The 12746-nt window shown below is 36.4% G+C and overlaps 1 protein-coding gene across 1 annotated transcript in view; it reads left to right on the top strand.

Annotated features, from left to right (window-relative positions):
- The window catches only part of PIK3C3 (phosphatidylinositol 3-kinase catalytic subunit type 3), a 138431-nt gene that overhangs the window by 104473 nt on the left and 21212 nt on the right, over positions 1 to 12746 (top strand). The window contains exon 22 of the mRNA XM_080821014.1: positions 8143 to 8311. Within this exon, the coding sequence (XP_080677140.1) occupies positions 8143 to 8311 (169 nt within the window). The remainder of the gene's footprint in view (positions 1 to 8142; positions 8312 to 12746) is intronic.

Genomic DNA, 12746 nt, shown 5'->3' with positions numbered 1-12746 from the left:
TTTATTAGTTTATTTGCTTGTTTTATTTGTTTATTTTTGAGAGGGGGGGATTGCTTCTCGGCCTTTTCGCTAAGATCAAGTGTTTATTTTTGAGAGGGGTGTGGGCAAAGGGAGGGAGGGACAGAGAATCTTAAGCAGGCTCCATGCCCAGCATGGAGCCTGATGTGGGGCTTGATCTCAGGACCCTGAGTTTATGACTTGAGTCGAAATTAAGAGTTGGATACTTAAGAGACTGAACAACCAGGTGCCCCAGTATTGGAAGGTTTATAAAAGAGAAACAGTCAATTTGATCATTGATTTTATCTTATTCTTTCTGTGTTTTAAGGTAAACCTTGAGATTTTGAAAAGAAACATGTTTGATTCAGTGTTTTGTCCCCCCCCCCCCGCCATGGGGCATAACACAGTAGTTCACTATTTCACCTAGAAAGAATTTTGTTGACTATTCAAATGGTGTCGCTTCCTAAGCTATTTGTATTTAAGTTAATTAGTTTGGTAGGTAAAATATACTGTAAAATCTAAATCTATAGACTTACTTTCTTAATGTGCTTATTTATTCTCTGGGACTTGAGAGAAGGGGGCATAAAAAGTTTTATGCATTTAGTAGGCAAATGCTTTTAAAAGGAATAAATGAAGTAAGTTTTTTCATATATTTTTAACCATCCTTAGGTTTTCTGGGATAATCTGTTTCCTGCCTACACTTATTTTTACTATAGACTATGGGCATAGTATTTGTTTTTTTACCAATTTGATTGTTTTTTCTCAGTTCATGTATGCAAAAGAGAACCAGGTGCATGAGACCACCCCCTTTTAATCTATAAATACTTTTTTAGTCTTTATTAATCATTACTTTAGACAGATAATGAGAAGGACTTATGTTCATGTGAATAGTTTTCTTTTTAGACATTGTTTAAAATCTGAGTTTTTGAAAGGTTCTTGAATATTCAATATCAGGAAGTCAGCCTCCTTATGTTTACTGAAACCTGTCATAGAGAAAATGTTAATGGCTGTTGTAAAGGGTCCTGTTTTTCTTTTTGTTTGTTTCTTTGTTTGCTTAAGTTTATTTTAGAAGGTCATCATTTCTTCTCATTAGAAGTAATAAAGAGGGATAAAGTGTTATACTCTTTGTGCTTAAGGGGCTGGAAATTACTTCATGGAAAAAGTAACCTAGACTGAGTCATGAAGAATGTGTTGGGTTTCTATGGGATATAAGTGGAAAAAAGCACACATTCTAGTAAAAATACCCAGAAGCTGAAATAAGCAATGCCTTTGCAGGTAACACAGGTTGGTTAGATTGGTTGAAGGTCACATTGTGGAGACAAATCAATCTACCTCCTTTTGTATCACCTGTTTTACATGACAAAGCTTAATTCAGTTGAAGTAAAACTTTAGATTAGGATAGTCCTTTTTTTTTTTTTTTTTTTTAAGTTTTCTTATTAGGTGATATAGTTCTTAAAGCTGGGTAGACACTGCATTTGTTTTCTTTTGTAATGAATGATTTTGGACAGGGTTAAATTGTACTTTAAAGCATTCAAATTCTACCATAGACTAGCAACCATAAATTACATTAATAAAAAGTTAGTACACTTTTTAGTAACCCCTTGAACATAAAAATGTGTCAAATTTTAAAGTAAGGGGGTTATACAACACAGGGAAACTGTAACCATTAGTACTGAATATGAGTTTTAATTCACTGAGGTAATTCTCCTTGCCAGTGTCCCCTCTATAGTGACTTACCTCCAGTTGAGAGTTGTATTAGTCAGTATAAAGTAGGTCAGAAGTCCTCAAGTTTTGGCTTGTATCAGTATCACCTGGAGAGCAAGTTAAATTACAAATTGCTGGGCCTCATGCTCAGTTTCTGATTCAGTACATATGGTAGGGTCTGAGAATTTGTTGAGAAACCTTTATTGACTTTAATGACTACAGGGAAAATGAAAATATGTAGCATTTAAAAATTGTTTTTTCTTAAATAGTTTGCCCTCTTTTCATTAGTTAGCTTAATTTTGTCCCTATTCATAAGAAACCCAAGATCTTAACAGTTGAATGTGAAAAAAATTACAGGAAATATTTAGCAGATAATTGGAATGTCTGTACTGATCTGTACTTAGGTATGTCTTACTGTTCTTCATTACTCAAAAACTGAAAAACTGAAAAATATTTCATCACTACTGTGCTTTTAACTGTAAGTGAAAATAGCTCTAACTAAGTATATTGTAAGGGCTTAACTAACTATTAAGTGTTAGGAGTATTGGGAGTGTAGCTTAGGGAGTATTTTTTTTTTTTTTTCTTTTGACAGACAGAAATCACAACTAGGCAGAGAGGCAGGCAGAGAGAGAGGAGGAAGCAGGCTCCCCACAGAGCAGAGAGCCTGATGCGGGGCTCAATCCCAGGACCCTGGGATCATGACCTGAGCCGAAGGCAGAGGCTTTAACCCACTGAGCCACCCAGGCGCCCCAGCTTAGGGAGTATTTTTAATTCCAAAAATATAGCTTCCATTGCATCAGTAAGTGGTTGGTGGTTCACCACCTTCTTTTTTTCCTGGGTTTCATGCTAAGACATTCACATAAGAAAAATACAACATTCATGTAAGAAATAAAGGCATTTTGTCAAAAAATAGTAAAATGTCAGGTCATATGCAAAGGAACTGAAGAGTGGCAAACTTGCTATAAAGTAGAGTGGCAGGGAAGAATATTTAAATTTGAGTATTGTGTAGGATTTTCAAAAATAGAATTTGGATTATGGGGAACAGAACAAGAGAGTCAGGTAGAAGGATTAAGCAGAGGTGTGAAAAAATGAAATAAGTACAATTTTGAGATTGGTTGTTTGTAATTATTGGATAGACAAAAGGGAAATTAAAAAAAAACTCTTCTGAAATACTGTTCATTTCAGTAGTATCTGTTCTCTTTAAAAATCTAAGAACTACAAATGCTTTGAACCACAATTTTAGAAATAAGTTAATGTCACTTATTCAGATAACAAGGAAACTTAATTAGCACCTCTTACTCCCTTTGTATTGCAAGTCAGGGACAAAAGGAGGTAATTACAATCAACATTCAGTTTGTTTTATGTACACTTTATCTCTTGACTGTTTAAGATTAATAGATTTGTTAATAGATTTGAGTAAATCCATACTTTCTGAACTTCTTAATTAAACATTTTTTTTTAATTTCATGAAGTGCGTTTTTAAAATCATTACAAGTTTCACTTTAGACATTAAGTTTGAAAGAGCCATTCCCTTTGGTACCAGCGAGGATGAATTTTCTTAAAACATTAATAGCCTCTTCTCAGAATACATGACTCTTTGAACTTGCAAAGCATAATAATGGTTTCATTGTTAGATACTGAATCTTTTATGCCTTATAATTAAGCAGTAATCCTGTTCTTTGAGAGTTTTCTTATAAGAAGGATACTCTCCATTTGCAAGCAGTGATGCAGAGCTGACATTGGAGTTCCAGTAATGCCTGTAGTGAAATGGAGAAAAGTGAAGTTAGGTTTCCTCTTAAGAGATGGATCCCATTAAATAAGCTTTGTGTGATGGCTAATACAGTTTGATATTAGGATAGCATGATTTATTTTAAAAAATCAGTTTTGAATCAAAGTTAGGTCAGATAAGTTATCTGCTCAAGTGCTGAGTATCATTAGAAATTATATTGGTAACAAAACATGTTTTTGTTTTTAAGATGCATTTATTTCAGAGAGAGAGCGTGTGCAGATTGGGGGGGAGCAGAGGGAGAGAAATCCCTCAAGCAGACTCCCCTCTAAGCAAGGAGCCCAGCAGGGGGCGGGATCCCATGACCCTGAGATCAGGACCTGAGACCACACCAGCAGTCAGCCTCTTAACCGACTGAGCCACTCAGGTACCCCAAAACAAAACATTATTTAAATAATTAAATAAAACCAAGGAAAGGTTATCTGTACCTATAATATCGTAAGCTTCTCATCTCTTTAAGTCTTGAAGGGTAGAATGGTATTTGTCCCAACAAATTTGTAGAAGACAATGGGAACTCAGAGTGAGAGTAAAGCACAAAATGAAGAGCTTAGATTAGCGGAACAGAGGATACATGTTTAGTTGAAGGCAGTGAAATCCTTAACAGAAGTTGATCAGGGACTTTTTACCAAATCACGGAAAATTCAATCATTTCATACTCCCTTGGACTTCAAAGGATTAGGAGATGAAGCTTTCCCAGTAAGTACTACAATTATCAAACTCCTTACTCTAAAAGTAGTTTCTTATCTTTTTGGAATCATGGACTTCCCTTGGGAATTTGGTGACGTCTATGGATTTCTCCAAAAATCTATTTTATTTGTGGTTAGGGACCTCTGAAACACATTTTGGAATTCAGAAACGGTGTTTTTCAGTCATGAGTAATACACAGAACTGTTTTAAATAGAAGTAAAACCCATTGTGTTGATAATTACATTTTATAATCTAAACTACGTACAACATAAAACCTGATATTAACTTCTTGTGCATCTAATCTTCTATAACTATAAGGTAAAAACAGATTTATAAATTAAATCATGTTACAGATTAGCAAGATGTAATCCAGCAACATTATTGTGACAGATGAAGTAATGCTGAAACTAAATTGTCATTTGGAGGGTGAATATGGTGCAGATAGTATAGTGTGAGTTTGAGGTCAGGGTGCTGTTAATATTGTGTCCCATGTGAATATGCTTAAACAGCTTTTCTCTCCTTGAATTACTTTATAACCTTTCTTCAGGATGGTGTCATGTAATTTCAGGATATAACCAACCACTTCTGCTTCTGTTACTGTTAGCCTGAAACAACTGAAGTAGCCTTGCTGTTTAATACCAACCCAATCAAAAACAGTGAAATCACAGTATAGTACTAAGTAGCAAGGACCTAGGTGATCCAGATTCAGCCTCTGTTAACTTTTGTAGGTGTTCATGGAAACAAAGATACAAAAATGTTAAAACAACTTCCCGCAAGAACTCTCTGGTTTCTAGAAGGAAATTTCTTGTATTAACAATGTTTATAAAAGTTGTCTAAGCTGTAAATGTGAAATTGAGATATCATTGGTTAAATATATGCAAACTAGTCACACTGGGTGCTTTTGCTTGGTAGGCTTTACCCTAGGTTTCAGTGCTATACAAAAATAAATAAAGCAAGGTTCTTGATTGTAAGACTCTTAATGGTTCAGGAAGAGTTTAGTTTGGGGCAGAAAGCTAAGTGAACAAATAATTTCATTACACACTTCGCTGAACTCTTTTGATATGAATAGGTGGGGTGAAAGCCTCACTAGTAACTTCTTACCAGATGTGTGCCAGATGGATGCCTTGTAGGTAGCCCTGGTGTGAGCTAGAGGAACCATTTCACTAAGCTTTTACTTGTTATTTTTGGGGAAACAACACCCTTTTTCAATTCTCTACAGGTCCCTTGCTCTCTATATCTAATTGTAATTCTTTCTCCCCTCACCTCCTAGCTGTCATTTACTATACTAGATAGATAAACATTTGTTTAAAAAGTTCTTAGGAGACTTCCATCAGTTCCCCAATTTGAATATAACATTTTAAACCTGGTATAAGTTTAAAAAAAAAAAAAAAAGACAAGGAGATTATATGGATAAATGGAAAACTGGTTTTCAGTGCAGTGGTTGCACTGATAATGGCCACTTATTCCATAACCGGGTGATGATAGTGTTTAAAACTTGGGAAACTTGTTAATATGCATATTCATGTATAAACTGTTCTTTTTCTTTATATATGAACTCCATGTCGTAGATGTAGTACAATGTCTGCTCTCTACTGCCGATCATTTTCAGCATAGTTTTCTTTACTGTTGTGTGAAAATAGCACCAGTGTCTATGAATTTTACTTAAATTTGGTATCAGTATTGCCTTAAATTTGGACTTTTTTTTTTTTATTACTTGGCCTTGGCAGATCTGAAGTTCTTTCTCATTTTCAAAGTTGTATAGGATTTCCAACTTAATGTATTATTTAGTTTTTCATTGTAAGAACAGTGCCTGGGAAGAGTTGCAAATAATAAGATTGCTTATCCCTTTAATATTTAATTTTACTAATTCCTGGCAGTTGTGGTCTCAGGTATAAGGGACATAAATACCAATTCAGTCTATTTTAAACATCTTTAAGATGGTAGTTAATATTTATTTTTGAACAGAGTTCAGTATTTAAAAAATTTTTTTTGAAGTGGTATTTGAAGTATTTAAGATAAACATTTGTAAGTACCTTTAAAAGACCTGGCCATTAGATATTAAGTAGCTTAATTTATCTTATTAAATAGATATTAGATAGCTTTGGTTTTATATTCAGACTAAAATGATTTTTTTTCCTCAGGGATCATAGCTACCAAAATGGGACAAGGCTATGGATGTAATCATTTTTTATTTAATTGAGGTTTTTTAGTTATTTTGCTTGACACACTCATCTGTAGCTTATTGGGAAATGATTACAATGACAGCAGACATTTAGACCATTTACTGTGTACCTGGTACTGTGCTAAATATTAAATGTATTATCTCTTACTTCTGTCTTATAAGGTAATTATCAGTAATCACCTATTTTGCAGTTTAGAAAGTGAGGCTTAGAAACATTAAGTGGCTTTGTCGGGGTCACATACCTGATCAAGTGAAACATGAAGGTGTCCGTTGTACTAAAGAGCAGTTACACCACATCCCAGTGCATCACTGTTCACCTGGGACTTCGTGGCCACACCTGGAGTCATTCTGTGCCCCTCATTGTTTTCTATTTCCAATAGTGACCTAAAGAGGGAGTATAACATTCACAGGTAATAGTAATAATGTTCAGAGCAAGAGGTAGAGAGTTTAGCTAACATGTTAATGGTAGAATTGATATATAAAAATATTTGCAAGATGGCAAAAGTATACCCAAGCTCAGTACATGTACTTGAAGAAGGAAAGTTTTTGGCTGCTACCCTTGAAGAGGCAGGGGGCAGATACCTGAGCTTCCCAAATACATGATGGCGGATAGGTTTTCACATAAAATAGGTCATATAATGTATTACAAGACAAATAAGAGTGGGCAGATTGCATGAGGGAAATTTTTTGGCTGGCTTTTATTTTTTTAAGATTTTATTTATTTATTTGACACAGAGAGAGACGCCAAGAGAGGGAACACAAGCAGGGGGAGTGGGAGAGGGAGAAGCAGGCTCTCCATGGATCAGGAAGCCCAACTTGGGGGCTCGATCCCAGGACCCTGGGAGCATGACCCAGGCCGGCAGATGCCTAATGGCTGAGCCACCCAGGCACCCCTGTCTGGCTTTTTAAATGAATTCATTCCTTCATTCAATGGTGAGTGCCTACTGTGTGCCAGAAACTATTCTGAGGCTGGGGATACACAAAACAGGCATAAATCCTTCCTTGATAGAGCTTGGGTTGTAGGATCCAGGGAGCTACTTTTTCTGTTAAAATATATGCCTCTTTTTTACCTACTTGTAAGTCACAGGATGCTTTATGAATTCAAATGATGAGTCATTCTCTAAAGTGAATGATTGGTCACATTCTTATTATATATCTTGTCTGTGGGTTTAGGTAACTGTCCTAGGGTTTGTCATCATGGGCACTGCAGCTGTCGTCAGCTCTTGGCAGACATAAATACTGTGGCTTCCTAGTCTGCAGCTACCAAGTGACATGGGTTAGTTAAAAATGGTTCAGATGAAGCTAAGAATATAATTTGAAATTTGGGGGATTTTGTTTTGTTTTGGTAAGGGGAATAGTGATAAGTTAAAGGATTCATTTCAGGAATACTTAACAGAAGAGGTCTTCTGCTTATGAATGGAATTTGTGTAAAACTTCAGCATGAGAAATTTGTTACAAGATACTGATTTCTGCTAATACCTTTAAAAGTTATCTAGCCTTTGGTTGTCTTTAGTTCTGAAGATCTAAAAGTGGAATATAAATTAATATTACCCTCAGATTATTTTAACTGTAATTTCATCTAAATAAATGTAAGTTAAAATGAACTGCAAAATGCTCTGAAGACCACTCCTAAGCTTGGGTTTAGAGGATTAAACAATTTAATAGACTTCATCATAAATTAATATTCTTTATGAAAAGACACTGTTTATACCAGTTATATGACATATCCCCTTCTCAGTTTTTAAAGATATTTCTGGAAACAAATGAGTTTCTTATCAACCTCCAGGCAAACTCTTCCACATAGACTTCGGATATATTTTGGGTCGGGATCCGAAGCCTCTTCCTCCTCCAATGAAGCTGAATAAAGAAATGGTAGAAGGAATGGGGGGCACCCAGAGTGAGCAGTACCAAGAGTTCCGTAAACAGTGTTACACGGCTTTTCTCCACCTTCGAAGGTAAGTTGATTTGCTTGACATAAAGAATAAATTCATTTCATAGAGCAAGAAAAGGAGTTGTTCAAATGCATACATTCTTTAGCATCACTCTTTTCCAGAATGACACAGGCAAAGTATTTCTTAATGCACAGTTGGTATCTATTTTGATAAACTGTCTGATAGCAAAAGAAAAAAGAATTTCTTGCTTTCCCACTAATTATTTGGTTGCTAAATGCCACCAAACAGGAAGCTAACATTGCATAAGATTAGGCAAACATGGAGGCTTCAAAATCAGTGGGCTAAAACCATTTTAGTAAAATATACTCTGTATACTTTGATATTGTTGGGATGGAGAAAAGATTAAGAAGCTTCATAACCATTCACATCTCCCTAAAGGATTATAATCACGATGTTGAGTTCTTTTCCTTCTCCCAAGCTCTCTTCCTACTTCTTTATCACAGAATAAAGCATTTAGCTTATTTAAAGTGATACTAATCCATTCATTTTTGTTCTGTAGCAACTTTATCAGCCTTAGTTTCAGTTGCTCTTAAGGAACATTTAGAAGTTTGTTAAATGATGGAAGAATAAATGTTACATATGATTTTGTGTCTTTTAGCACCTCATCAGTCGTCCTGCTAAAGGAAAAAAGTTTATTTTTCTCTATCCTTTCTTCTTTCTCCAATGCCACTCCATCTCTGCTTTCTTCGTCCTAGTTTACTTAGGACTTAACATATATCATCAGGAAAAAATGTAAGTCATGTTTGTTAAATGTGGGGCATGGCTCCGGTCATTAGTCAAAAATGGCAGGATCACTTTACCCAACTTAACTATGCGGAAACTCCCAGCCCAGGACACACACCTTCTTTCACCCCTTCCCAGTGAAAATATATGACTAGTAGACAGAAAGTTGCCTGTGCACGTGGGCTCTGTCTTGTGTCTTTGTAACCTCACTTACTCATGCAGTGGTTAGAACATAGACACTCTGTGAGTTTATTTAATGAGAACCCCCAGAATTTCTGCCTCATACCTGGGGTGAGGTTATGTTCCTGGGTGATGTTGATGCTGCTTGTCCTAGGAGAATGGCTGTCCTCTGTTAATCAGATTTTGTCTCCGCAGTGACTCATTAGGCCTTCATTGTTAACTCAGTCTGTACCATGTGTCAAGAACTCTGACGTGCATGTTACAAACAGCTGCACTATTTATCCTTTAGGTGGCAGAGTGACTCAGTTTTACTTACCGCAGATGCTGAAAGAATAATGAGATCAGTGCTCTTTGATTTGTCTGTTGATGCAGAAGCACTTTCAGAGAAATGAGATCAGAGTTCCACTTTAATATCTGGAATTTTTAATTTAAAATAGTCAAAGCCTACTGAAAACTAGATGGAACCATGGCATTCTCAGTGACAAGGCAGACAGAATGATATGAAATGATAACTAGAGAAATGGCAAAGATGCTCTATCTTACTGAAAGCAGAAGGAAAACAATGTGCTTTATAAACTGTCATTGATAATGGATTAGTAGCAATTCAGTAGAATGAAAAAACAGGCAGGTTATTAATGTGGAGCCAAAGTTAACTTTCATCACTACTAAGAAAAATCACAGAGATTAATCTAAATAGTTTTATGTTAAGTCTTCATGAAAACTGCTTTTTTATTATTTTAAATTTCACTGTACTTTGGTTAAGATCAACTGGACCCTAATCTTTTAATCTACATTTATTTTTCATACTTTCAATTTTTTAAAAGATTTTATTTATTTTAGAAGGAGAGAGTGTGGTGGGGAGGGGCAAAAGGAGAGAGAGAGAATCTCAAGCAGACTCCATGCTGAGCACAGAGCCTGATGTGGGGCTTGATCTCAGGACCCTGAGATCACTACCTGAGCAGAAATCAAGAGTTGGACACTTATGCCCCCAACATTTATTTTTTAATACTGTTTTTTAGAACATGGTTCTGTTAGTAAAAACTTGCCTTTGTACCATAAAAGTTAACCTGATACTTAAAAGTGTGCTTAGGGGCACCTGGGTGGCTCAGTGGGTTAAGCCGCTGCCTTCGGCTCAGGTCATGATCTCAGGGTTCTGGGATCGAGCCCCGCGTTGGGCTCTCTGCTCTGCGGGGAGCCTGCTTCCCTTCCTCTCTCTCTGCCTGCCTCTCTGCCTACTTGTGATCTCTCTCTGTCAAATAAATAAATAAAATCTTTAAACAAAAAAAAGTGTGTTTAGAGCTAAGGTTAGTTGGCACTTTTTAAAAGTAGGATTTGTAGGTATGACAGACCATCTTCTTTTCATGGTTCTTGTGGATGGTTGATCATTTTCTGCAGCAAGAAACCGTTCACTAACATTGGACCTTGTAACAAGAGCAGTTCCTTTTAAACTAACTTATGAATGATTACAATTGTATAGATGTCAGAATACATTTTATGGTGTTCTGATTTTCATGTAACAGAATACATTATCATCTCTTTTATTAATCAATACCTAACACACCAATTATTAGTAAATTTGGTTTTTGAATACTGTTTCATGGCAAGAGTAATGCTAAAACATTTTAAGTGTCCAAGGAAAACATAACTCCTTCTCTTAACCCACATATATACCAAACATTAATACACTTAGGATACAAAGACAGCCTAAGTTTTCCGGTAAAAATACTGAAATTAGGAGTGCATTTGACTATATCAAGTAAAGTTCTTACATCGTCTGAGAAAGTTTGCATAGTTACCAAATAGGTGTGACTTTATTGATCATCCTTCCTTTCATCATTATGTTCATTGTTCTCCCTCCTTGAAGTACTACGCTTACTGAATAAATCTTTTTTGTAGGATTCTTCTTTGATATTTGTTGCATGCAAAGTGGATATATTGTAGGGGAAATAGACCCCTGGAACCCTATAGGAAACCTCACTTGATGTGCTTAAATGCATCTCTCTTTCTAGTATTGAAGGTTTTCAATGAACAATTTAGACCATCTTTGGATGACCTTATATTTTCTTTTGATAATGGTTTTAAAGATGTCTAGTAAACTTTAAATCTATTTTTCTGTGTAGAATATTGAATGACTATACTATTTAATACATATGCTTTCTTTTGGGGGGGGTCATGTGTCCTATCTTAAATGGAAAATTCAGCTTCATAGCAACGGATGTAAAAGATTAATTCCGTTAAGGTAGTGACAGATTTTCTACAAAATAATTGGATGTTTAAGCTTCTTATGGACTATCCCATTTTATATTTATTTACATTTTGTTTTCTTTTGCTACAATAATAGCAGCGTGGGTGGCTTAATTAAAACCAACAGATACTCCAGAAAACATTAATGTTTGCCTTTTAAAAAAGAAACACACATATGCTTCCATGAAGGCAAACATTTTATCATAGATCCTGGCTGCCTGTTAGAATTACCTGGGGGAACTTTAGGGGGAAAAATAGTTTTGAGACCCTTCAGATTTACTTGGTCTGGGATTGGGCTAGGGCATTGATAATTTTTCTTTCCAAAGATTTTATTTATTTATTTGACAGAGATCACAAGTAGGCAGAGAGGCAGGCAGAGAGAGTGGGGAGGGAAGTAGGCTCCCTGCTGAGCAGAGAGCCCGATGCGGGGCTTGATCCCAGGACCCTGAGATCATGACCTGAGGTGCAGGCGGTGGCTTTAACCCACTGAGCCACCCAGGCACCCTGGCATTGATATTTTTAAGAAGCTCCCAGGTGAGTCTAATGGACAACACGTTTTGAGAACCTCTGAAATATCTCTTTCAAAATTGAGCCTTGTTTTCCCCTCCCTGTGTTACTGTGTGAATCTACCCTGTGATATATTCCTGAGATTCCCTTATGGCAAGATTGGGAAAACCTGTATAGTCAGCAGAGTAGAATGCAAATAATTGAGGGTTCATTGAAAGCACATTTTTCTCATGATGTAATACATAGCGCCTGGCTGTACTCTGCTGATGCCATGGTCCTTGCAGTCCTCTCAAGTGGTTCTTCTTGATTTCCATATCCTACACGTCTCAAAGCTTGGTGCCTTCCATGCTCCCTATTGCAGCTTCCAAACCATTTCTTTCCTTACTTGCTTAAAGAAAAGCGTAAGCACGCACACCGTGAGATCACACCAATAGATATCCTCCCCACTGCTACCTATCATGTATCTCCCCATCACCCTCTGTTTCTTGAAAACTTGTATTGCCTTCTTCATGACTACTGCTGTAGACTTCACCATTCATACGTTGCGTGCTCCAGCCACGACCTGACCTCTGAAGGCCTTCTTCTCATGTAGAGCCAACCTTGTCCACTCCTTCTCATAAGTACCATTAATGTAACCCTCCAAAATTTCAGTCACAAGCTTCCCACTCTCTGACCAACATCTTCTATTCTTACAGCTTATTTTTGCATTATACTCATCCCTGGAATTCTGCAACCTCATACATCCAAGTCTTGCTGCCCTTCCACCATATAAAATCTGCCTTAC

Source organism: Martes martes (genome assembly GCF_963455335.1).
Source record: "Martes martes genome assembly, chromosome: 13".
Taxonomy (NCBI): domain Eukaryota; kingdom Metazoa; phylum Chordata; class Mammalia; order Carnivora; family Mustelidae; genus Martes; species Martes martes.
Note: the sequence above shows the minus strand (reverse complement) of the source record. Positions and strands in the feature narration are given on the sequence as shown.